The sequence below is a fragment of the Tenrec ecaudatus genome, chromosome 9, assembly GCF_050624435.1.
Source record: "Tenrec ecaudatus isolate mTenEca1 chromosome 9, mTenEca1.hap1, whole genome shotgun sequence".
NCBI lineage: Eukaryota > Metazoa > Chordata > Mammalia > Afrosoricida > Tenrecidae > Tenrec > Tenrec ecaudatus.
The window spans coordinates 127,172,022-127,196,525 of NC_134538.1; the positions used below are offsets into that span (position 1 = coordinate 127,172,022).

The window sequence follows — 24,504 nt, forward strand, 5'->3', positions numbered from 1 at the left end:
TGGAAGGAATTTGGGCTCTTCCCCCTTGTAACCATAACTGTGACCATGGTAACTGTACTTGTATCTTTCAGGCTTTGCTTTAGCTTGCTTTTCTGAAAAAGTGGGAATAATCCTGGTGCCTCATACAAGCTGTTGAGAAAGAAGTGCATTCTAGCTAGATGAAGGGGCTTAAAAAGGCTCATGGGAAAATCCCATTGCCGTCTGATACTGCTTGTTCACGAATATTGAAAGCTCCCTCATATGTTAAGGCAAGTCAGTAAGATTTCCTGACAGTTTAGAGGTGAGGTGTAGAGTGCAGGAAGGTGGACTTGGCATCAGCTGAGGTGGGGGAGGTACTGGTAGAGCTGAGGAGGGGGGAGATACGTTGATGCCATGTGGAGATAACAAAATTTATCAATTAATACAGGTATTCTTGTTCACACAGTGTAGGGTCAGGCTTGAGTGTAAAACATTTCTTTAAAAAATTTTTTTTTCTTTGAGTGAGTGAGAGTGAGTAAGTTAGTGGGATAGTGAGTGAGTGAGAGTGAGTGAGTGAGAGAGTGAGTGAGTGAGTGAGAGAGTGAGTGAGAGAGTGAGTGAGTGGGTAAGTGGGAGAGTGAGTGTGTGAGAGAGTGAGTGAGTGAGCGTGAGTGTGAGTGAGTGAGTGAATGAGAGAGAGAGTGAGTGAGAGTGAGTGAGAGAGTGAGTGAGTGAGTGAGGGAGAGAGTGAGTGAGTGAGTGAGTGAGTGAGAGTAAGTGAGTGAGAGTGAGTGAGTGAGAGTGAGTGAGTGAGTAAGTTAGTGGGAGAGTGAGTCGAGTGTAAAACATTTCATTTGCATTTTTAATTGCCAAGTTATATTACTTAAGCAAAGGTATGTGTCACATTTTTAAGGAATTATTAGAATACGATTTTTTTAAGGATAAAATTACTCATGTGCTAAACTTTCATAAGTTTCTTCCCAACCTACCTCCCAATTGCACCTTTGCGTATCATTTCCCTGTCAACCATGCTCTGGGCTTTGTAGCTTTATTTTTATTTTCCAAGGCAGTGTCTTACCTTCTTCCTACATCAGAGACCCAGTTTTTGTCCTAGTCAATTTCCGTATTTGCTGCAAGGTAAAAGCAGGCCCAGGTGTGTGTTTGGAGGGAAACTGGACGGGTGTGATCAGTCAGCCTCTGAGTGGCTGCCTGCATGTTGATGTGGGCAGAGAAAGTGGAGTGCTCATTCCGGTTTCACGTTTTGCTTGGTGGGAAAAATGGAGAGGAAAAGGCAGGCATCAGTGGCAGTCTTACAGAAGACTGCCTGTGCTAAAGCTAAGCGGAGCCATTGAAGAGACTGTTGGGGTCCATTTCCACACCGCACCCTTTATAGAGGAAGAGCTGGGCACCGAGCTTTAAAGGACATTCTGTGTAGATGGATGTGCTATTTCCACATCCTCCCAAAGTCTATAGGATGCACGAAACTATAAGGTGGCCACCATTCAAAAGGTTCTAAGAAGCCCTGTTATAAAAAGTGCTGATTCTCAAACTTTTGAGGTTCCTAAATTTAATGGGCCTGCCGCTTTCCAGAAAGAAAAAAGAAACAACAAAACCTGGCAATTAGTATGGTAGCCGATAGGCCAGCGCAAAGTGTATTGTTAGGTGCCATCTCGTCGGCACTGACCCATAGCGAACCCATGCACCATACATAGACTGGAGCACTTCACAGTCCTGGGCCATCCTCGAAATTGTTCCTGTGCCAAGCCCCTGGCTGCAGCCACTGCCAGTCCATTCAGCGTAGCTTCAGAACACAGTGTAGCTGTGTATTTGCTGCAATCCTGCAGGTGGCAGTGTTGCCCACGGGGGGGAAACACTGCTCTAGTTCTTCATTAAGATGATTAAATAAGTCTATTTTTCCTTTCTGCATTTGATCTTAAGTCCAACAGACAATCCCTCCCAGTAGACCCACGAGATAGAGGGTTCTTTGACAATAAAGGTTTAGAGGTGGGGTCTACGGTAGTTCACCTACACCCCCCCTTTAAGAAATAATGTTTACGAGATGGTATTGAATCGTTTTCTGTTGGTGCTATGGTCAATTTATAATTAGCATGAAGCAAAGAATGTGCTGGTGAACAAAAGAGAAGCCTCTGTCTGCTGAATCTCTGGTGACACGGTGGAGCTCCGGTGCTGCTACTCTGCCCTGGAGTGACAAAGAATGACAAAATAGCGAAGGAAAAAAGTATATTTTCTCCTAATACTGGTTTGCTTCCCGGAGAATCCAAACATGGCGTACCTATGCTGCTTCCCCTCTATTCACTCCTCCCCTTGCTTTTGATTTTATAGCTCCATGAAAAACCAACCTCACACTGGACATCCCCTTACAGAAGGGTCATGGGGAGGAGACAGCCAGTCAAGGTGCAGTATAGCACTGATGAACCATACAACTTTCCTCGAGCTCTTTCATGCCCCCCCCCCCACCCACTATCATGATCCCAGTTCTACCTTGCCAATCCAGCTAGACCAGTGCATGTTTACGGGTACAGATAAGAGCTGGAAACGGAATGCAGGACTGATAAACCCTTCAGGACCAATAATGAGAGTAGAGACACCAGGAGGGAAAGGGGAAGGTGGGAGAGAAGGGGGAAATGATCACAATGATCTACATATAACTCCTTCTCTGGGGGACAGACAACAGAAAAGTAGGTATAAGACATGAAAAAATAATTTATCAAGGGTTCATGGGGGAGGGAGGGTGGGAGAGGGAGGGGAATAATGAGTTGGTACCAAAGGCTCAAGTAGAAAGAGAATGTTTTGAGAATGATGATGGCAGTAAATGTATAAATGTGCTTGACACAATGTATGTATGTATGTATGTATGTATTGTGAAAAGAGCTGTATGAATCCCCAATAAAATGATTAAAAAAAAAGAAAAACCAAACTGCCATTGGGTTGATTCTGACTCAGAGCGGCCCCATCAGAAAGGGTAGCACTGCCCCTGTGGGGTTCTGAGACTAATTCTTCACAGGAGTAGAAAGCCTCCTCTTTCTCCCATGGAGCAGCTGGTAGTTTCGAACTGCTGACCTGATGGTTAGCAGGTCAATGCATAGCCCACTACAACACCAGGATTCCTATAGCTTCACTGGCTTATCCAAGTTTCATCTGAAGAGGGAGCAATTAAGTATGTGAATCTAAGACCAGTTATAGATAGAGCATTTGGATCATGGCTAAAGATTGTCCACTTCAAGAAGCTGGAGTGAGGAATATATCGAATTTGGGCCCAGACGTTTCATTGCATAGGGTTTGTCAGGAGATGCTCCTGAAGCATGCTTTCAGAGAGAATCCACAAACAAACCGTTTCCAGATGGCTAACAAGAAACGCAATAGGAACAGCTCTTCAGCGGCTTCCACTGTGTCTCAGTCAGCTTCCCCTCCCTTGACCCCCATACCGGCGGTGCCTGTCCCTTGCACTGTCACTCCGCCTCTTCCCTCCCTCCTTCCATCCTCCTCTCCCTCTAACTTCTTCCTTTCTCTGTTCACCACCGCCACCCAGGACCGCACGCAGGGCAGCAGGCAGAAAGCTTAACTTTTACTGTGCAGCTAAGTGCACTGTGCATGTTTCTACGATGCTCACCTTCCCGACACAACCACCGAAGACAAAGCAGGTGAATAAGCAAATGTGGTGAAGAAAGCTGGTGGTGCCCACCTATCAAAAGATATAGCCTCTGGGTCTTAAAGGCTTGAAGGTAAACAAGTGGCCATCTAGCTTAAAAACAACAAAGCCCACATGGAAGAAGCACACCAGCCTGTGTGATCATGAGGTGCCGAAGGGATCAGTTAACAGGCATCAAAGAACAAAAAGTCATATCATTGTGTGCTCACCTCCATGATACGATCACTGAAGACAAATGGGTGCATAAGCAAATGTGGCAAAGAAAGCTGATGGTGCCCAGCTATCAAAAGATATAGCCTCTGGGGTCTTAAAGGCTTGAGGTAAACAAGCAGCCATCTAGCTCAGAAGCAACAAAGCCCACATGGAAGAAGCATACCAGCCTGTGCGATCATGAGGTGTCAAAGGGATCAGGTATCAGACATCATCAGAACAAAAAATCATATAATAGTGAATGAGGGGGGAGAGTGTAGAGTGTAGACCCAAGGCCCATTTGTAGGCCAGTGGGTATCCCCTTAAGAAGGGTCTCGGGGAGAAGACAAATCAGTTAGGATGCGATGTAGCAATGATGAAACATACAACTTTTCTCTAGTTTCTAAATGCTTCCTCCTCCCCCACTATCATGATCCCAATTTTACCTTATAAATCTGGCTAGACCAGGCATGTACACTGGTACAGATAGGAACTGGAAACACAGGGAATCTAGAGTGGATGATCCCTTCAGGACAGTGGTGTGAGTGGTGAGACTGGGAGGTAGAGGGAGGGTGGGTTGGAAAGGGGGAACTGATTACAAGGATCTACATGTCACCTCCTCCTTGGGGGACGGACAACAGAAAAGTGGGTGAAGGGAGACGTTGGACAGGGCAAGATATGACAAAATAATAATTTATAAATTATCAAGGGCTCATGAGGGAGGGGAAAATGAGCTGATGCCAGGGGCTTAGGTGGAGAGCAAATGTTTTGAGAATGATGAGGGCAATGAAGTAACAACTGTGTTTTACACAATTGATGTATGTATGGATTGTGATAAGAGCTTTATGAGCCCCTAATAAAAATGATTAAAGAAAAAGAGTTAATGAATAGAAAAGTACTGTGCATGAAACTTGGAAAAAAAAACCAGTCCACCTATAACTACAACATGAGAGGAGGCGCTTATCCCCGAGGTATTTCTACCCATTTTCGGTTCGACCTTTATCAAGTTGAACTTTCTGTGGAGGACGGCAATTTAATGGAGAAGGAAGAACGAACGAGGCAGGCTGCAAAACACACTGCAGCTGCTGAAGCATGGAGGATCCTGCAGCATGAGCCCCTTCCCGAGAGGCTGGAGGTGAATGGAAGAGAGTCAGAAGAAGAGAATCTCAAAACACCTGAAATAAGTCAAGTATTTAATGGAACTTGCCTGTGGAGTTTGAGGTCGCCCGGGAGAGTGGCCCGCCCCACATGAAGAGTTTTGTGAAGATTTCAGAGAAAAAGGCTGCTGTCGCTGTTGTCAAGGAGCGGAAGAAGCTGCCTCCTCTCCCGACCGCGGAGCAGGTGAATTCTAGCATAAAAAAGGAAACAAAACCCATAACAGCCAAACTGCCCACAGGCCCAGAGTCTGGCCAGGGCATGAATCCAATCGGCAGACTGGCCCAGAGGCTGCTCAACTAGTGAGTGAGCGAGCGAGCGAGCAAGGCCTGCCACGGCCTGTGATGCAGGTGAAGGTCGGAAACCAGGCCGCCGAAGGAGCAGGCACCAAGGCGAAGGTGGCCAAACGCAACGCAGCTGAGACCGTGCTGGAGATCCTGGGCTTCAAAGTCCCACAGGCTCAGCCCGCCAAACCTGCCCTCAGATCAGGAGAAGACACCAAAAAAGAGACCAGGGGATGGAGGGAAAGTAACCTTTTCTGAGCCTGACTCAGCAGATGAAAATGGAAGGAGTCATAAGGAAGACGAGGTTAGGATGCCTTACCTCAGTCCCCAGCAGCTGCCTGCTGGCATTCTTCCTATGGTGCCTGAGGTTGCCAGGCAGCAGCTGCAGGTGTCAGTCAAGGACATCACACCAAAGATCACGCCAGGGCAGCTCCTAACCCTGCCAAGGCCACGGTTACTGCCATGACAGCCCGCGAGTTGTATGGGGGCACCTCGCCGACAGCCAAGACCTGTGTAAAGAATACCATCTCTTCGGGCCACGTACCCCATGGACCTCTCAGAGCAGCTGCAATACCTTTCCAGGGTCCAAGGACTCCAGGTTGAATACAAAGATTCCCCCAAAACAACAATGAATTTGTATCTCTAATCAATTGCTCCTCTCAGCTGCCCCCGATCAGCCACGGCGTCGGCAAAGTCGGCAAAGATGTGGAGACCTGCCATGACATGGTGGTAATGAACATCGTAAAGTTGCTGTCTGATTGGACCCACAAAGTACAGAGATGTCAAGGACGGGAGGTGGACCATCGTCCGTGTGTGGGAGGTGCTGAACCTTTCCTGGCCACGAACCATGACTAAATCCCAACATATATATTGAAAATACTGAAACTGCTTTGAAAAACAATTGGAATTTCTGATATCTACAGTGGGCTGCGTGGCGTGGATACGTGACAAACTGGACTCAACTGGCACAGAAGGTGAGGCACAGCCGGCGGCTGTCGTGGTGGTGGGGGGGGATCCTGGCCCCGAGCTGCAAGCCCCACAGACCAGATGCTTCCTACTCAGTGTGGCTGAGCCTGCCTGTGGGAGGTCCCCAGTGCCTACCCCAGAGCCACGGCTTTCTCTGCAGTACCGCACACATCCCTTGTTTCATTATTTTCTTTCGATTAAAATGACACTATATACAAAAAAAGCAATAAAACAGGACATGTATGCTGTACGACATTTTTTTTTTAATGAAGATGCCTTCATAGGAACTGTAGCCGTGACAAGATGGACAGCAGCGGCGTGAGTACAGGCACTGCCGGCACGAAGGTAGTGAGTTGGCTGGAAATCTGCTACAAAAATACACCTACACAAAACTCCCCCTCTCTTTGGCAGGTCTGCAAGATTAAAATGAAGAGTATTTACATAATTTTATACTAGATATGTGAAAAAAATACACCCCGCTAGAACAATCTCGTTCCAAAGTTTGAAACATAATTCCATGAAATAAAAATAGTCTTCATACAACGTATGAACGTATCAATAACTTCTCTGGAGACAAAGTTCTTTCTACGGCGGTCGTTTGAAGAGCGCTTGATTGGCTGTTGCTTAGAACTGTGTTTCCACGGGCACCTGGAAGGAGACCAAATGAGAAGGTAAAATACTGGTTAAGTCGTACCTTTCTCAGTAATCAGTGTATTCAAAACGAGTAAATCTGGTCCCCCGTTGAATTAGAGCCAGAATTCACCAGACTCCTCTGGCCATATTTTATCTGCTTTTTGTTGACTGAGTATCTTCTTTTGTCCCTTGGCTACCCCACTTCATGTGATTCTGCACATGTGGTGGTTTTACTGTCTTTTAAAGGGCTCATTTAACATAACCAAAATAACAACACACTCTGTTGTAGCAAGTTACTTCTTTGCGTTGGTTTCAGGAGCCACACAAGTAACTCCAAGGGCCTGTGTGAGGTGACCAGGTGCCTCTGACACTTAGCATCTGCCCGCATCACCACCAGTGGTCTATACACCTGGAGCTCTTCCTGTTCCTCTAAGGCAAATGGCTGTGGTTAAACTTTCTCTCTCTCTCTCTCTAATAGATGAAACAGATACAAGATCACACTAACTTCAAATTCTGTTCAAACAATTGACCCTAAACCTCTGCTTTGACCCCAGATGTAAATGTTGTTCTGCTTCATGGCCCGAAATGTGGCAGTTGGACTCCCAGCGACCCGAGAGCGCAGTTCTGTTCGGAGGTCCCTAACGGGCGCCCAGGCACGATGGAGCCAGCGTTGGGTTGCCGTGGCGACTGGCCATGGGAAACAGTGGGGCTTCCCAAGGCTCTTCTTTCCTCTCAAATTTATGTCACGTTTTGGAATGTCTTTGATGGAAGCGGTCCCAGCTCCGATAGCTGGGATTGAGGGAGGCCTCTCTTCCTGTAGGATTGACGTGCCTCCTGCTGTTCCTTTTGGTCCTTTCTTGAGCTGAGAGGAGTCCTGGTGGCATAGTGTTAGGCATTGGGCTGCAAACCCCCAACATCATTGGTTCGAGCCCACCAGTTGCGACATGGAAGGAGAAGAAGCAGTCTGCTTTTGGTCAATTTGTACAGCCTCAGAGCCATCCTACTTGATCGGCAGTGACCCTGTGATCTGGAATGGATCATAGTGAGTTTGGTTTTTCAGTCAGCTGACAAAGAAACGCCGCCAGCCACATCCCCTACTAGGGAGACAGTTTTGAGGTTCAATTATTAGGACCCCGATTTCATTCATCTTTGACCAAAGGTTACAGGTGGTATAAGGAGAATGGATGGAGCATAGGTCTTGGTATGAGACAGATGTTGGCTCAACTCTTGTTGATGTCGCTTAGTGTGTGGGCTTAAGCAAATTGGCCTCTGTGGATCTGTGTCTTCATTTTCTTACTTGCAAAATGAAGCGGCTGTCTTTGTATACTATTGTACCGACTAAGAAGATGAATGTAATGTAATGCGCCTATCACATGCCTGGCCAATAGCAGCGTGGCCCCTTTTGACTGTGATCCTGCTTCTTCCAAGTTAGAGACATTGCCTTACAGGATGGAATATTTCTCAATGAACGTGCTAGACTCTAATAAGCAATCTGGGTAAGTAATGACTTGGCCTCTCATTCTAGGAGGGAAGGGGAGGAAGGGGAAGGAAGTCGACATGCGTTACTGGACGAGGCACTAGGCTAAGGCCTTCTGGTGTGCCTGGGAGCTGGAAGATGGACATGGACTTCTCAGCTCTGTCACTAACTCATCAGCAAATGGAAATAGTAATACCTTTCCTGCTTCATGGATAATTATAAGCTGGAAAAGAGTGTTATATATATGTATATATACATGTGTATATGTATATATATATACACATGAAAAAAATATACATGCATGCATACATACATTCTGTGCTATCTGACTATAGATTGAGCAATACTCCCCCCACCCTTTTGTTACTCCAGTTTTCTCCCCAAGCCCCCATGGGATTGGCTCCCACGAGGGAGGAGCATTGGGCTTCCTGCAGCACGTTCCTGGGAAGAGGCCTTGCTCTTTCCAGGCTGCTTTTGTTGTGTCTCGGTAGAGGATGCTGATGAATCTTACCCGACATTCCCGGTTGCGCAGGCTTCCGTTAGTATTGACAGTAAAGTTACAATTCTTTTCTTTCTCCTGAGGTAAACAGAGTGGAATTGTGGGTTAGGAAACAAGTTGTTGTTGAAAAGCAAAGGGAATTTTAAGAAATCCAGAGGACTGCACAAATGTGCAAGGCCCCCCAGAACTCGTACCTGACTGGGACTGAATTTTGAAGTGCTATCATCTTTCTTCATCAAAATATGCAACACCGCATCATGGATGGTTAAGAAAAATATGGAATCATTGACTTCGTCATCGAAAAATTCACACCGAGTGAGCTTCTCGATGAAATCGTCTGAAGAGAAAAGGCAGAATAACATTTAAGAAGAAGTAACTGGCTGCCAATTTCTCTCTGAGGCTCACGATTTTCATTTCTTTTACAAATATCGATTTCACGGTCGGTTAAGTATTTGTGGGCTGCAGTAGTCCAAGGACAGTCTCTCTGTACCGGGTCCTCTGGAACCAAAGGACATCTTTCTAATAAAAACACAGATTTAATGCCCTTATAAAGGAAAAGGAACAAGTCCAAATGAGAAAAACTTGAGTAGCTCCTAAGGGGGAAGGGGTGGAGGCCTCCTTTGTCAGGGATTTGGTGTGTTAATCTCTTTTTATTCATTTGAAGCATTGAGTTTGACTTGTTATTAAAAATGGGGACTCCGCCAAAATGGGACACGTATGGATGAACCGGAGACGCACTCGGATTCTTGGTGGTCAAACTTGTTATTTATTAGTTACTTCTCTGTGGTCTCTTTCCCCAAAGGGAAGAGGCTCCATCAGCAAACCTCTCCCTGGCAGCTCACCTCACCGTTGCAATCATCTCTGAGGATGACTCAACCAGGGTCACTGTGTACCTGCTAGCTGCAGCCCTTGGCTGGGAAATGGAAAGAGCCAAAAGATAAATTAGATATGAGTCTTGGCCTCAAGGAAGATAAAATCTATCTCTATCACTCTGGTACTGAAAGGAAAAACGTCATATGAGGAGGCTTTTCAAAAATTCATGGGGGAAAAAAAATCCCCTTTTCTTTTAATGACATTTCGCCTGAGCTTTTTGAGGGCGGGGATTAACCCCCAGCCCCTGTCCACCCTCTTTTCCCTAATTCTTAAAATAATGCCCAGCAGGGGTCAAAATATCAAGTACCGTATTATATTAGACCAATCTGTCTCAAAGGTCCTCTCACAGTGCTTAAGAGCAAAGATGTTACTTTTAGGCCCAGGGTGTGCCCGGGCCCGGTATTTTCAGTCCCGTCACATGCATGTAAAAGCTGGACTCAGGAAGAGCAGTGCATTTGGGTGCAGTATCGGCGTAGACTAGGGGACCAAATGTAACAGCCGTGAGGAAGACTCGGGACTGGCAGTTTCCCCTTCTGTTGAAAGAAGGGTCGCTTTGAGGCGATCTGTTTCCATGGTACTGAACAAAAGATCTCAAATGGACAGTGATCCTGAAATGATCGTCAGAACATAAAAGTAAAACAACTTACCATCACTTCCTACAATGTACACATCCACCTGGATCCTGATAAATTCTTGCAAAATCTGTTCAAAAGGAGGCACATCTTCCTTAGGGAACGGTTTTACTTGTCAGCAACATAAAGTAACCTGTCATGACTATAGCTTATGTGTGCTCTGTCCCTTTGTAGTGCCATGCTACGTCTTCACGAGGTCGTAACAGCAGTACTGATGTGGAAAGGCAAGGCTCTACGGCAGCAAGAAACGGAAAGGACGTAGTCTTTTCTCAGTAAGACGCTAAAGTCCACGTTTTCCCAAAGCGTTTCATTGTAATTTACAGAGCAGGTCACTTCTCCATTCCACAACCCATACACCTTTGTTTCATCGCATTAATTGCAATCCCCTCAGTGAAACATTGCTCATTCCACACCCTCCCTGTGTGTTTCTATTTTTCCCTTCTTAATATTTGAGTTCTGTAGGGAAATATGATAGGAAAATGTTTTATCTCAAACTCACAAATAAACTTTGATTTAATCTTTAAAGTAGGAACTCTTTAGGGTGATCTAGACAAGAGATTTACAGACAAAATAAAACAATAACAAAACCCAAGGCTCAGAAATTATCTCATGTTTTCATACAAAATGACCAGATATGTTTAGCATCAATGTATCTGAATCCCTTTTCTTGGTCTCTAGGATAAAACAAACCCAAAACAGTAGAGATGTCAGTAAGGTCATATAAAGTACAAAAAAGTAGCTTGTACTGTTGACCAAGTTAGAGGCTCATTAATTCCCTTCTCATCATTAATAGTAACCTTGTAGAACTTCTGCTAGACACTGAATTATGACTTTAAAGAAACACAAATCAGAATTTGTATCTTTTGTGCTATACTGCTATGATCAAAACATAGAGAGAGAGAGAGAGAGAGAGAGAGAGAGAGAGAGAGAGAGAGAGAGAGAGAGCGCATCTTGAGAATGTAGTCATGTAGGCATGCATTTCCCCTCTTCAGCTCAAATAAACAAAAAGGATAAAGCAGTTTTGAGAATGATGTGATGCTAAGAAATGCTTTTCAGAAACTAAATTAATCCCATCTTATAATTTTAGATCGAGTCACCCATCCTTAGTAGTTGTTAGTTTAGCTCTTTACCTCGGGAAATTTTGGTAGGAATCCATACAACGAGAGACAAGTGTGGCCTTTTGGAACTATTCTTTCCCTCTGAGTTTCTTTGGAAAACCCTTTTAGGGGTGTTAACAAGGCTATGGAAACCAAGCCTGACTGTTTCAACCCTGCTTATCTCTCAAGTGAGACGTCAATTTTGTTATTCATCTACTTGTTTTGTCTGTCCCTCCTCCTCCTCCTCCTCCTCCTCCTCCTCCTCCTCCTCCTCCTCCTCCTCCTTTCCCTCCTCCTCCTCCTCCTCCTCCTCTTCCTCCTCCTCCTCCTCCTCCTCTTCCTCCTCCTCCTTCTCCTCCTCCTCCTCCTCCTCCTCCTCCTCCTCCTCCTCCTCCTCCTCCTCCTCCTCCTCCTCCTCCTCCTCCTCCTCTCTCCTCTTCTTATTTTATTTGGACACAGATTACTGAATAGCCAAGTGAAATTTCATCTGCTTATAATGGATGAAGGTGAAACTATTCTATTCTTCCCCAGAACCTTTCCATTGTTTTTCTAATATCAGGTTAGTTTAGATACAATTTCCATAAGAATTTGAAGACATCACAGAACTGAAATTTGGTAGGAATGGTAGGTCTGTTGTCTACCAGCAGGTTCAACACCCCCGAGGATCATAGTTAGGGGTGCTTCAAAATGAGGTGCAGTCCCATGGGCAGTGCAATTTGAAAGAGCTCATTGGACACCCCATTCCCTCCCTAACCCCCTCCCCCACAACATAATACTCTAGATAATAATCTCCTTCTAATTAACTTTATGTTACCGAAGGGAGCATCCTTCTACAAGTACAATGTTTGAAAATATGTAGCCCCTGGTCAGTTGTTTTCATAAAGAGTAAAGAAATCACCGTTTTGAGACCCCTCATTGAAGAGATGTCCAGAAACGACACTGCCGAGAAGTCGAGAATGAGGCTGTGGAGGCTGACTGTGGGAACCGCAATGTTGAGTGGAAGAGCACTATTCCAGTCTATCTGGAAGGGCAGGTCGGCCGTGTTGATCGGCTGATCCAGTTCTTCGATCTGATTATTATCCAGCTCCTCGTCAGAATCTTTCACGTCATCCACGGTGCATATGAACCCTTTCTGTAGAAGGAGAGAGGAGGCATGCTAAGGGGCCAAGGGGAAAAATTGCATATGTCAACGGCAGCCACTGAGTTTCTGAAGCACAGATCCACTGGTTCAAGCAATGGGGTTGCCGACGTTTTTCGTTGGTACCTTTGCCAGGAGAATACAAATTGTCAGGAAACTCAAGCGCACCAGTTAGCAATATTGACATGAGATGACACAAGAGGTGCCCGAGTGACATGGAGTTTCATTTAAGGAAACACAGCAAACAGGAGCTAGACACGAACTGAGCTAGTCGTAATGCACAGAAGTGGGACCGAGCAACTTACCGGTGTCACCTGTAGCAGGCCTTTCTTCTGCAGCTTTCGGATTTTCTTCAAAGCTTTATTGCGCTTGCGTAGAATCCGAAGTGGGTTAAAGCCGATCTGAAAAGGCCATTTCTTGTGTTACAATGGGACCGGATGTTCTGCTCTGTATATAGCATAATTTTAATAATTTTAACCAGAATGGGCTGAGTGATTAGGAAAATACTCCTACTTGTATTAAAGTTGAAAGTGGTTTAATGACAGTTGTGTCGGAATTCTGATCTGCTTGTTTCATGTGTGGTTATCAACAGCCTAAAGCCTTTCCGTGTGCAGCCTAAGATTCACTGGCAAACTATCCATCTGTGTTACACTGTCAATTCTACATCTGCTTGCATTTTTGGCAAACACAAGTCTTAGGAGAGTTTATTTTATCTGTTTTCTCTTTGCTGATAAGGATGGCATCTATTAGCAGTCTGCTTCTGTATAATTTCTACTATATTAAAATTTTAGGAGTTTATTTTATAATGCTGTTGTATGCTTTGCTTTCATAATTTTAACTCTAGATTTGGGAGTCACTCTGTTTCTTCTTTTACAAAACAAACATTCTTAAGGAGCAATAAACATGGGTCAAATTGCATAATCAAAAGATTAGTACTTGCAACATCCATTTCACTAATTCATCGCAATCCTAGTCTGGCAGCAAGTGAAAAAACATAAAATGATAATGAACTTAGAATTGTAATAGGCTGTAGTGAATCTTTTGTAGCTTTTTCTAAATGTGAATGTAACGTCCTCTCTGCTTCCTATCCCGATGATAAGATCGGCTGTTTGTCACATGAAACGGCTCTTTTGTGACATGAAAGTCAAGGTAACACAGTTGGAGGGGACATCTTTTATGAACTCCGTGGTCAGGTGGCACGGTCTGAGGCTTAGTAAAAAGGGTGATATGTGAAATCAGATGTTCCGCAGTGTGATCTGACTTTGTAGAAAGGTGCACTCTGGGGCCCGAGGGCAAAGTCCGCTTTAGAAAGCAAGCCGGTGCATGCCAAATTCTAGTCGTTAGGATTTAAGGCCAAAGCTCTATGGAGCAGACCCCAAGGCCTGTTCTTAGGATGAGTGCCAAGCATTTGCTCCGCATTTTCTTGTTATCCCCAGTTAGCCAGGGGCACTCAGTGCTTCTAGTTATTTGGTGGTAAATATTCATTCCTAACTGCTATCTCGAATCTCTCCAACGATGCCTTCCAATGCAAAATGCTCCTTTGGCGTTCCTGAAATTGGTGCCCTCAGACCGTCAGTAGGATGTGCTCTTCTCTCAAAGCCAGCATCCCCAAACTGCGTAAGTATCGTTACAACAGCAGTTGGTAAAAGCCAACTCTTATCTTGGACCTCACAGGAAAAGACTTATTCCCCACCCACCAACAGACCCTTGATTGGTCTGAGCTGCTTGGGACGTGGAACAGGAAAACCCTGGCAGTACCCTGACTGACTGACATCTGCGAAGCCGGTGACCTGCATGTTAAAGAGCAACATTGTTTTTCCTGGCTTTCAAAGAACTAACTCTCTCTCTCTCCCATGCACACAATGTCCAAACCTTACAGCATCAATCAGTTTCTGCTTAAAGAAATTAATGTTTGCAAAATAGATGGGCGACGGACATCTGAAGATTCGCACTCCTTCCGGCTCGTACATCTGCAAGGCAGAGAACAAAAAGATGAGCTGGTGCCCATTCACGCCACTTAGCCGGTCCAAGAGGGAACATCGAAACTTCCTTACGTCATTGTAATCTTTTTTATTCTTATAGATGTTGCTCCTTCCCACATTCGCCAGGCTGCTGCATTTCGGACTGTTGAGAAAACCAACACCAATGGAGTCAGGTCTGTGCCTTTGAGAGGCCTGTAAACTAACCCTGATGCATTCCCGGGCCTCTCGAGGGAGGCTCTGCCACCAGGATGGGAAAGGCTGGGGAGTCATGCCAGCAGAGGGCACACGGGCACGCACCTTGTGAGGCTCTCCTTTGTGTCTTCCCACCCAGCTCCTAAAACCGGCCCTGTTTAAAAAACACACCCCTGGACCTTTGCCATCTTGGCTCTGAGGATGGCAGCTCTGGGGTGAGGGAAGGCGGTGCAGTTTTCTGGATGAGAACACGGGCAAGGGAGATGGCTTTTGCCTCGGAGCACTCAGTTTGCCCCAGGGTTTGCTATGTCCCCAGGAGAGAGAGGTGTGCCACTCTGAATGAACAGAAGCATGCAGGAGCACTTCCATAAACATGTACTCTGGGGTGCCGCGAGCGAGCAGAGCGGAGGGGAAGGAGACAGGAGGGGCGAGGGAGACGGCCAGCCACACAGCTCTCTAAGGAGCCGGGGAGCAGAAACCAAAGGGACGTGGACCTTCTTCAGAACCAACCCAGAGAGAAAGCCTCCCCCTGAATTCAGCTGGCACCCTGAATTCGGACTTGCAGACTGGGAGAGAACAAGTGAGGAGTTCAAGCCAAGAGTGGTGAAGATGGACTTTAACTATGATGAAGTCACCTCAGTTGACAATCTTAAATGCCCAAGGAGCCTTTTGTGTCGGATGCACCATGTAAACCAACAGAGGCAGAGTGGCCACTTGGTGGTGATATTACAGCAGAGATTTAAAACTCCAGAGATTCTTGGATGAGTTGTCTGTTAAAAATCAAGGTGTCTTTTTGTAGAATTTTCAAAAATCATCTGCCCATTTGTCCTACTGTGGTGGCTTGTGTGGGGCTTGGAGGGTGGACACTATGCCACTGATATTTCAAATGTCAGCAGCATCATTCACAATGGACAGGTGTCAGCAGAGCTTCTAGATGAAGACAGACCAGGAAGAAAGGCCTGGCAATCTACATTTGACAATTAGGGAAGGAAAACCTGATGGATCAAAACAGAGCACTGGCCTATTTTCTTGTTTTCAAAGAGTTGAATCACTGGAGGAGGCCACCATGGTTGGTGACACAGAGGGCCAGGTGAGAGAGAAGAGTAGAATGGTGCAGGCAGGTGATTGTGAGACTGATGCCAGATCAGGCAGTGGCAGGGGGACCAACAACAGAAACGTGGGGGCAGGGGGACAGCAGGCGGTGTAAGATAGGAAAATAATAATTCATCTTTTATCAAGGGGTCATGAGGGTGGAAGGGAGTTGAGGGGGAAAAAAGAGCTGATACCAAGGGCTCAAATAGAAAGTAAATGTTTAGAAAATGATGATGGCAACATATGTACAAATATGCTTGATACAATTGAGGTATGGATTGTTAAAAGCGATATAAGAGCCCCCAGTAAGATGATTAAAAAAAAAAGTCAGGCAATGTTTACTTCCATTATACATAAGGTCGCCAGGTTTGGGAGCTCACTCAACAACAGCCATCTATTTGTCGATAAGCACATTTCTGTTTGTCTACTTGTCTATCATTTTCCTTCCTTCCTTCCTTCGTGAGGTTTTAGGACAAGAACCCCTGAGAAGGTCTCTACTCCAGCTCCATGCTCTTAAGGTGGGGATACATTCTCATGTCTAACAGGTCAAAGGTCAAGAAAGACATTAGACCCTCCTTGAATAGAGTTACATCTGGTTTACAGCTGGCCAAACAGACACCAAGACTCATATGACTTCTTTGAACTGGTGTCAAAGTAGAAAGCGGACCAACAACAGGCCTGCTACCTGTCCAGGTTTTCTAAAGCCAGGTCATGCTGTTTCAATGTAGGCCCTGAGGTAAGAGAGGTAGACTGTAATGGCCAGTCTCATGAAAACCTGTGACCCAAATGACTTTCCCAATCGCCAGTGACAATCTCCCGCTCCCCTCCCCCCCCGCAGGCCCAGGCCTGTGAAGCCGTGGGGCAACCGCAGGCACTCACAATTGGGTCCGGAAGACGATGGTGAGGAGTTGAAAGGCAACGCTAGCTGCCAGGCCCAAACCCAGTCCCAGCACAACGGCAGAGATGAAGGTCACGATCCAGACGCACTGGAGGGAAAAGCACACACACACACACACACACTGCCATTCACTTTGATGGACGTACCATGGCTCAGTCCAGAGCGATGAGAAAGCCTGGCCTTTCAGGGCCAGTGAGCCAAGTGCACCAGAGAAGGGACCTGCCTCCGACTCCGAGCTGTGGAGACAGCATCCCTATCAATGGCTCCACCTCATGTATTCATGTCACATCCCAAGCCTGGTCCAGTTAAAGAAGTGGCTGTGTCTGTCTGTCACAGGGTGAATTCCAGACCAGCCGCTGCACATGAAGACTAGCCAATCAGAGGAACCACGTTCACATTTCCTCTTTTCTTGCTGCTGTCGGGGAATCCCGAGAGCAAAACACTTGATGTAGCAATTTCTACATGTGCAGTGCGGTCGTGGGGGATGATGGGGTGCGGTTGTGGGGATGGTGTTTCTGGGGATCATGCACTTCTTCTCACCCGCCCTGCCTCAGTTGTCCCCGCTACTCTTCCTCTAGACCCATTCGTCCAATCAGGGGCTGCAATGTCTAGAAAGAGAATCCTGGTGCTCAGTTGCTAACCCAGCGGTGGGCAGTTTCCGTGGGAGAGAGCGTCCGCCATCTGCTTCCATGAAGATGCGCCGCTCGCCTACAGGCTAGCTGTGGGTCGGACTTGGCTGGAGGCTGAGGGTTTGGTGTGGGGGTTCTCTTTTACTTGGAGCCTGCCACATTGGACAGTCTGATCTCTAGGGATCATCGATGGGGAACAAGTGTAAGCCAAGGTTAACCTCTGACTTTCTGCGTGTGAAGTGCTGCGAGGCGTGCCCACAGCATTTTTATACGCCAGACTTTGACCCTGATAGAGGTCTAGACTCAGACTCTCACGGCCAGGCAGGCTGGGAGAAAGGTGGGGAGCCCTTTGTAAAGGGCTTTTCTTTAAAAAGGAATGCTTAGCATTTATGTTTTTCACAGCTTCTCTGGAAATGACCCTAATCTTTTGTGGAGAACACAGCAATGCCAACGCCCAAATTCCCAGCGAGCATCTCTGTGCCACACAAAATGCCAACACAGACTGGGGGGCTGATGGAAGAAAGTTCTGGATGTACAGGTAGCTCATCTTTTAATGGAACCCCCGGGTATGATCACAAGAAGCACGCAGCTGAAGGGCAGCCAGCCACGAGACGAACGAAGACCGCCTCCATCAGACACCTGGCTGCCCATGCGGCCAGCATGCTAAACCCGCGGTGAGATGCCGTCCTGACGTCTCTCGTCAAGATGCGATGGCCTCTACTTACACAATCGTACTTATCCTTTTTCCAGAGCCTTCCTATCTCAGCGAACTGCATCAGCATTCCCTTTAAGTTCCCAAGGGCTAGAGCTGCCAGGACGGACTGTAAAACACATAAACACCAGAGGTACTTTGAGTTAGCCGATCAGCCACCTAGAAGCAAAGGTGAAGGCCATAGATAAGTGAGGCCTTTAAAGGGCCCCAAAGCCTATCACAGGACACACCCTTTTCCGGTGTACAGAGGCCCAACCAAGGCACTTGGAGAGCTGGGGCGGACTCTGGCCTGTCCCCGTGGCTGACTTCGTTCCCCGCACAATGGTGGTGGCGAACCTGCCTTTCGTGGCTCTGCCTCCAGATGCTTTGGCGGCGACGCTCAGCGTTGGGCTGGAGGAGGGCAGCCCCTCCCAAGCACCGTCGAGGTGGGGGCAGGGGGGCTTTTGTGAGCAACCACCGGAGGAGCATGCAGTTCTGGGATCGAAATCCAAACCTTTACAAAGAACAGCCATCAAGCTGCCTCATTTGCTTTCCGGATGTAGCCTTGCAATCTCTGTGGTTAAATGCCTAAGCACATCCCCCCAGCAGGAGCGGGTTCTAACTCCTGGCGATGCCATGGGTGCCGAGCAGAACTGCGGCGCTGGGTTTCAGGGCTGTGCCCTCTCCGGGAGCCGACTGCCGGCCCGTCTGCTGAGACGCCTTTGGCCGGACAGGGATGGCTCATCCTGCAGTTTGTGGTCCAGCAGGTGTTTCCACACGCACATGTCTTGTTGTCAGTTGCCAGCTGCTGGTGACCCTATGTGTGCAGAAGAGACTGTCCCCCAGAGTTTCCTAGGTGACAGCCAGGTCTCCTCTCCCCCAGAGTGGCCAGTGGGTTTGAACAGCCAAGTTTTCAGTTAACAGGAGAGCACTTCACCACTGTACCTCCAGGGCTCCTTCCAAATGCACAGAAAGGAGGAAGAGGAATGAGAAGGAGGAGGAGAAGAAATGAGGAAGAAGAGGAGGAGGAGAAGAAGAGGAAGAGGAGGGAAAGGAGGAAGAAGAGGAGGAAGAGAGAAAGGAGGAGGAGGAGGAGGAGGACGAGGGGTAGGGAAAACCCTCTGGCATTGAGTCCATCCCAATGCATGGTGGACCCTACAGGGCAGAGCAGGACTGCTCCTTGGGTCACCGAGACTGTACAGCTCTCCTGGAATGGACAGCCTCGTCTTTCTCCCATAGGGCAGCGGGCGGGTTTGAAGTGCCTTGCAGTTAGCGGACCTCCACATAACCACCTCATCTCCAGGACTCCTCCTATCCTTATGAAGCATGCCAAACAACACTGTTAGAAGAGACGCATACTTTCCCTTGTCTCTCAGCATTATTTCCCCTTGGGCAGCACTCCATAGAAAAACCACTGGAACCAACTTACAAGAAAACACACAACTGAAAACAGGACGAAAGAGCGGCGAGCAACCTTCGAAGGGAAGAGGAGGCTCATTTCACCAGGCCTCTAGTAACTGATGGGAAGGCTGAACTAGGAAGAATGTGCTCACAACGCTGCTGAGGCTTCGTAGGCACCAAGTGGCTGCCATTGTGGGCTATGCCGGCTCGTATGCTAAAACGAAGCAAAGCAGTTCTTTAGTGGAAATGAAGACCTTTCTGACATGAGGGTCTCACGAGAGCTCACCACCTGGATCTTTTGTGGAAGAGATTTTGATGAACCCCACGGGGAATGTCCTCGGGTGTGTGGCTTATTTCGGAGGGAGCTAGGATTGTCAACAGAAATGGTTTCATTTACCTTTCTAAATGGACGTGGGCTGCACAGGTGCCCAGCGCACCTGGGCAATAGTGCTCCGAGCCTCTCTATGTGGTTCTTCTCTAAGTAAGGGGAGCGTGTGTGTGTGTGTGTGTGTGTGTGTGCGCATGCACACATGCAACTTGTGCTTATTCTCTTTCGTGAGGCACGTTCTTCTCTTCCACTGGTGATGACCTGCTGACTCCTTTAATGCCGTCCGTCTTGAAATCAGTAGTTTAATGTACAGAGAACACACATGTTTGGCAAACAGAACTCTGCGCCCCTGAAGAGCACCCGTGAGGCTCTTCTGGAGTGACCCCACTGGCAGTCCACAGATCTGGGCTCTGTCAGATTTCAGTGACCAACCCACTAGGACAAAGGGCCTTACTAACAACTAGCAATTGGTGTTCCCGGTCCTATCTCTGCATCCCATGCAACCAGAATGGCAATGGACTATTTGGATAATGAGAAGAATGATACAAAGCGTAGTGGCCAGGACTAGCCAAGGGTGTACCAAGTGCCAAGCCCTGGGTAAGGACTCCACAAGCCTCCCCTCATTTAATTTTCATAGCAACTCTGTGAGGTTGATACAACTCTTTCTCTCTTACAAAGCAGGAACCTGAGGTTCAGAAAGGTGAAATACTTTGCCCAAAGTTCAGTCAGGACTCAAATTAGGCCTGCAGGCTTCCAGAGCCAGTGCCCATGAACTGCCTCAGGCGCCTCTGAGCATGGTTTCCACAGGCTGGTTTCCCAGAAGAGGCCCTGGGTGATGCAAATGGCTTGCTTTTCCTGACTCATCGAAAGGTTGCTGGTTTGATCCCACCCCGTGATGCTACATCACCTTGAGTTGGAACTGACTAGTTGGTAAGGAGTTTGGGTTGGTTTCCTGGAAGTGCTAGGTTTTCCAGGATCTGTTGGAATGATTCTTTCATCCCAGGGCTACAGACATTCCACAGAGCATAAGACTAATCTCTGACATGTTACGGTGGAGGAGAGATGGGCAGAGGAACATGAGAGGCAGGTGCAAGGCCTGCTCCCCTTCTGCGATCTGGCAGCGTTGGTCTTGGAGTCAGACCAGGAGCTGGGAACGGGAGGGCATGTTCCTGAGGATGGGCGGTGTGGCTGGCAGCACCGTGCCCTGCAGTAGATAGAGAAGGAGATTGCCTCAACCTTTAGGAGCATCTTCACCAGGCTTCACTACCGTGCCAGGATGCCTTCTTGTTGAAACATCAATTACACGTGGAACTACGGACACGGAAAGAGCAGGTAGATAAGGTAGTTTGGATGTCTGCATTCCTAACATTCATAAAATGTTGCCCAAGGGAAAATAAATATTTTTGACCCATTGGGTATTGACGATGAAGAGTTCTGGAGCGTTGTAGTGACCTCATTGTCCCGAGGGTCCATTGTGTTTCCAGAGCTCAAGGAGTCCTTGAGTGGGGCAAATTGCTAGCCTGCTTGGCTGCTAATCGAGAGGTGGAAGGTTCAGGCCTGTCCAGGAACACCTCCGAAGAAAGCCCTGGGGGTCTTCTGACAAACCAGTCATGGAAAACCCGGTGGAACACCGCTCTTTTCTGACAAACCAGTCATGGAAAACCCGGTGGAACACCGCTCTTCTCTGACAAACCAGTCATGGAAAACCCGGTGGAACACCGCTCTTCTCTGACACATCCAGGGTGTCCTTAGTTAGGGACAGCCAGACCAGCGGCAAATGGTCTGCAGAGTTTAAGAATCAGGATAGGATCATTGGCTCATTACCCAAAGGCGAGAGATGTGATTCCCTCCCGACCCTCCAAATGAAATAAACGAAGAAGGGTGCTACCTTTTGTAGTGGTTCCAGCAGAAACCCAATGGCAAGAATGACAATCAGCACGATGATGGCACTGAGAAGGCCGGCAATCTGTGGAGGAGGAGGAGGAGGAAAAGACATCTCATTCTAAAACTGTCATTTCCCCTTGCTCAGGTCCCCAGGTACGGGTACTGGGGTGGCCCACATGACCCAGACCACGAAGTACCTGTGTTTTGCCGCCTGTACTCTCCTGAACCCCTGATCTGGAGAGCGCTGTACTGGATGCAAATCCTCTGAAGGACCCAGTGAGTATGTTGCTCAAGCCCAAAGCTATTAACTCCTGGAGGGAGAACAGTCGGGTGGCGGTGAGGTTTGCTGATAGAGGTACACCAAATAGTACTTCAAGTTGCCCGATTAGACCCAGTGCCGGCTGTATACTTGCCTGATTGCCATCAATCGGGTAATCGTATTTGAGAGAATAGACACTGGCAACCGAAAAGGCCACCGCAAAGCCAACGATGGCGATGGCGAAGCTGTCTCCTATGGTCTGTTGGAAAATCCCCACATCAGGTGTAATAGGGGCCTGAAACCTAAAATAGAAATCAAGCAAGCAGACGGTCACCAACATGCTTATCTTTCTTCCATGGCATCTATTTGCTCATAGGAAACTCAAAGCTCCCTGTCCAATTTCATTGCTATCCTCTCTCACGTTTGCGCTCCAGTCAGACCAAGCTCCTTTTGCTTTCTTGAAAGTGCCTTTCTTGTGCTTTGGAACCGTCTACTACGTCATTCCTTTTGCTTGTTCCATCCCGCACCCTTCTGTTCAGAAGTCTCCCTTGGCCGTCAAGTTGGGGTTGGGGATGTGCTCTGTGCTTCTCCAGCTTCTCCCGAGGATTCCACACACCCTGCCTTTACTCTGCTCACAAACATGGAGCAGGGACTGGGACAACGTAAGCCGCCATCCTGTGCCCAGGGGCAGACCCTCTCCTCGGGATACGGAAGGTGATTGTTGGATGATGAGCGAAATCTAGGGCACGCTGTGCCTCCCTTTGGAATGTCACTTGTCAGAATTTAGCCCCACTGAAAACTTTGGAATTTGCTACCTTATTGTTGAAATGCAATACTGCCTGAATTGGATGCACAACTGTAAATCCAGGCCAGTGGTAGAAGCAAATCTAAGCGTGGCCACACTAGAATGTACACTTATGTCCCCACAAGTTTCGGGAAAAAGACCTATAGTTCCACTTGTGTTGTTACATTGGGTTGTAAAGCATTATCCACAACCCGTCTAGCGGTTATCCAAGCTTGAAGGTTCTTTTAGCAAACACAATTTGGAGACAAGGCAAGCAGGAAAGTCTCTAGGAAACAACAACTTTCTGTGGAAACCCCCTGGCAAACAGATGGGCCTTGGACTCGGTCCCGTGTGGAGCCAGTAGTGACTCTGATGAAGACGGGGTTCCAGTGACCGAGTGCCAGAGGGACTTCCAACTCAGAGAGACTATTTCTCTGTCTATGCCTCACAACCCAAGCCAAACTCACTGCCATCGAGTTGATTCTGACTCAGAGTGACCCTACAGGACAGGGGAGAACGTTCCCTGTAGAAAGCCTCTTCCCTCTCCCGCCTTGTACGACAGGAGTACAGATATCGAAAACTCAAACACCCAACACCAACACAGATGCTTAGCTTCTCTAAAGGTCTCCCTCTGACGTAAGGTTTATTAGAAGAGGGCCAGTGGAATTCTCTCACCTTGTTCTGAATTCCTCCAAGTTCTGGGAAGTTATCTACTAATAAAATATCAGCTCTGATTCTGAAGCAGTACAACCGGCCCAAAGAGTTCTGGCGGCGCACGGGTGAGGTGCCTGGCTGCCCACGGAACGGTTGCCAGTGTGAGCCCACGGGAGGGCACACTTGGCTATCTGCCCCTGCCTGTCCTCTGAGGACACTTCTCCTCTGTCCTGTAGGTTGCTATGAGTTGAAATCCACTCCATGGCAGGCCAGCAGCATCTACCACCAGAAATCAGAAGGCTAGCTTGGGATTTTTGTTCTGACTAAATCTGAAAACGGTGATACAATGAACTTTTGCATTTTATACCACACCGACCAGTAGCTTGCTACGATGACTCTTTTTTTTTTTTTTTTTGGCCTCAAAGTACCATAGACGGTGATTAGGGGCAGATTTACAGTCTGGTGGCTTTTCTCCCGGGCTCTGCCTTTGCTCCTTCCTGAGCCAGTTTCCGCATTGTAAAGCTTGTTCTCTGTCATTTTGTGCGTGGGCCAAATCAAGTGAAGACGGCAAAGGCTATTTGCACACTATAAAACGCAGTGCGCCGGTTAGTGATCAATAGGAGCCCGAGTCTCTCCTTCGTGTTTCCTTTCAAAACTTGGCTCCCTTTGCCATCTTCTAGTTCACTGTGTGTAACTTCACCAACCAAGGTCTCAGGCCAGACGCGCACACGAGCACTAGATTATCAAATAAACAAACAGAAGCTTTGCTATGCAGTCTGTTCACATTCCAGTGGCCCTACAGTATCCGAGGGTTCCAAGACTGTAATCGCTCTCTCTCTTAAAAAAGGCTTTCAAGACTGTAATCTTTATGGAAGTTCACTGCCTCAACTTTCTCCCAGAGTGGTAGGGTGCGTTCAAACCACTGATCAGGAAAGACTAAAAGCCACTACCTTCCGTTACACTCTATTTGCAGTGATCAGAAATGTGAAATGCCCAGTCAGTCATCCACGAGGAAATAAAACAGGTGTAGTCCCTAATTTAGGTACCAAATTAGCAATAGGAGTCACAGAGCCAAACATTGATGGTAGGGTAGCGACTGCTGTAAGCAGGTCTCATACATAACCACACTGCATCCTTAT

General features: G+C 47.4%; 1 protein-coding gene and 1 pseudogene across 1 annotated transcript in view; one reads left to right on the forward strand and one right to left on the reverse strand.

The window, feature by feature from the left end:
- Positions 1-4,721: 4,721 nt before the first annotated feature.
- On the forward strand, positions 4,722-6,083 carry LOC142456145 (double-stranded RNA-binding protein Staufen homolog 1 pseudogene; annotated as a pseudogene).
- Positions 6,084-6,846: 763 nt separating this feature from the next.
- The window catches only part of SLC26A3 (solute carrier family 26 member 3), a 32,009-nt gene continuing 14,351 nt past the window's right edge, over positions 6,847-24,504 (reverse strand). Inside the window, exons 8-20 of the mRNA XM_075557668.1 lie at positions 22,082-22,229; positions 21,866-21,979; positions 21,673-21,750; positions 18,090-18,185; positions 16,717-16,823; positions 14,626-14,695; positions 14,449-14,541; positions 12,877-12,972; positions 12,332-12,565; positions 10,352-10,406; positions 9,026-9,168; positions 8,844-8,909; positions 6,847-6,870 (exon numbers count right to left, since the gene is read on the reverse strand). Of these exons, the coding sequence (XP_075413783.1) occupies positions 6,847-6,870; positions 8,844-8,909; positions 9,026-9,168; positions 10,352-10,406; positions 12,332-12,565; positions 12,877-12,972; positions 14,449-14,541; positions 14,626-14,695; positions 16,717-16,823; positions 18,090-18,185; positions 21,673-21,750; positions 21,866-21,979; positions 22,082-22,229 (1,324 nt within the window). The remainder of the gene's footprint in view (positions 6,871-8,843; positions 8,910-9,025; positions 9,169-10,351; positions 10,407-12,331; positions 12,566-12,876; positions 12,973-14,448; positions 14,542-14,625; positions 14,696-16,716; positions 16,824-18,089; positions 18,186-21,672; positions 21,751-21,865; positions 21,980-22,081; positions 22,230-24,504) is intronic.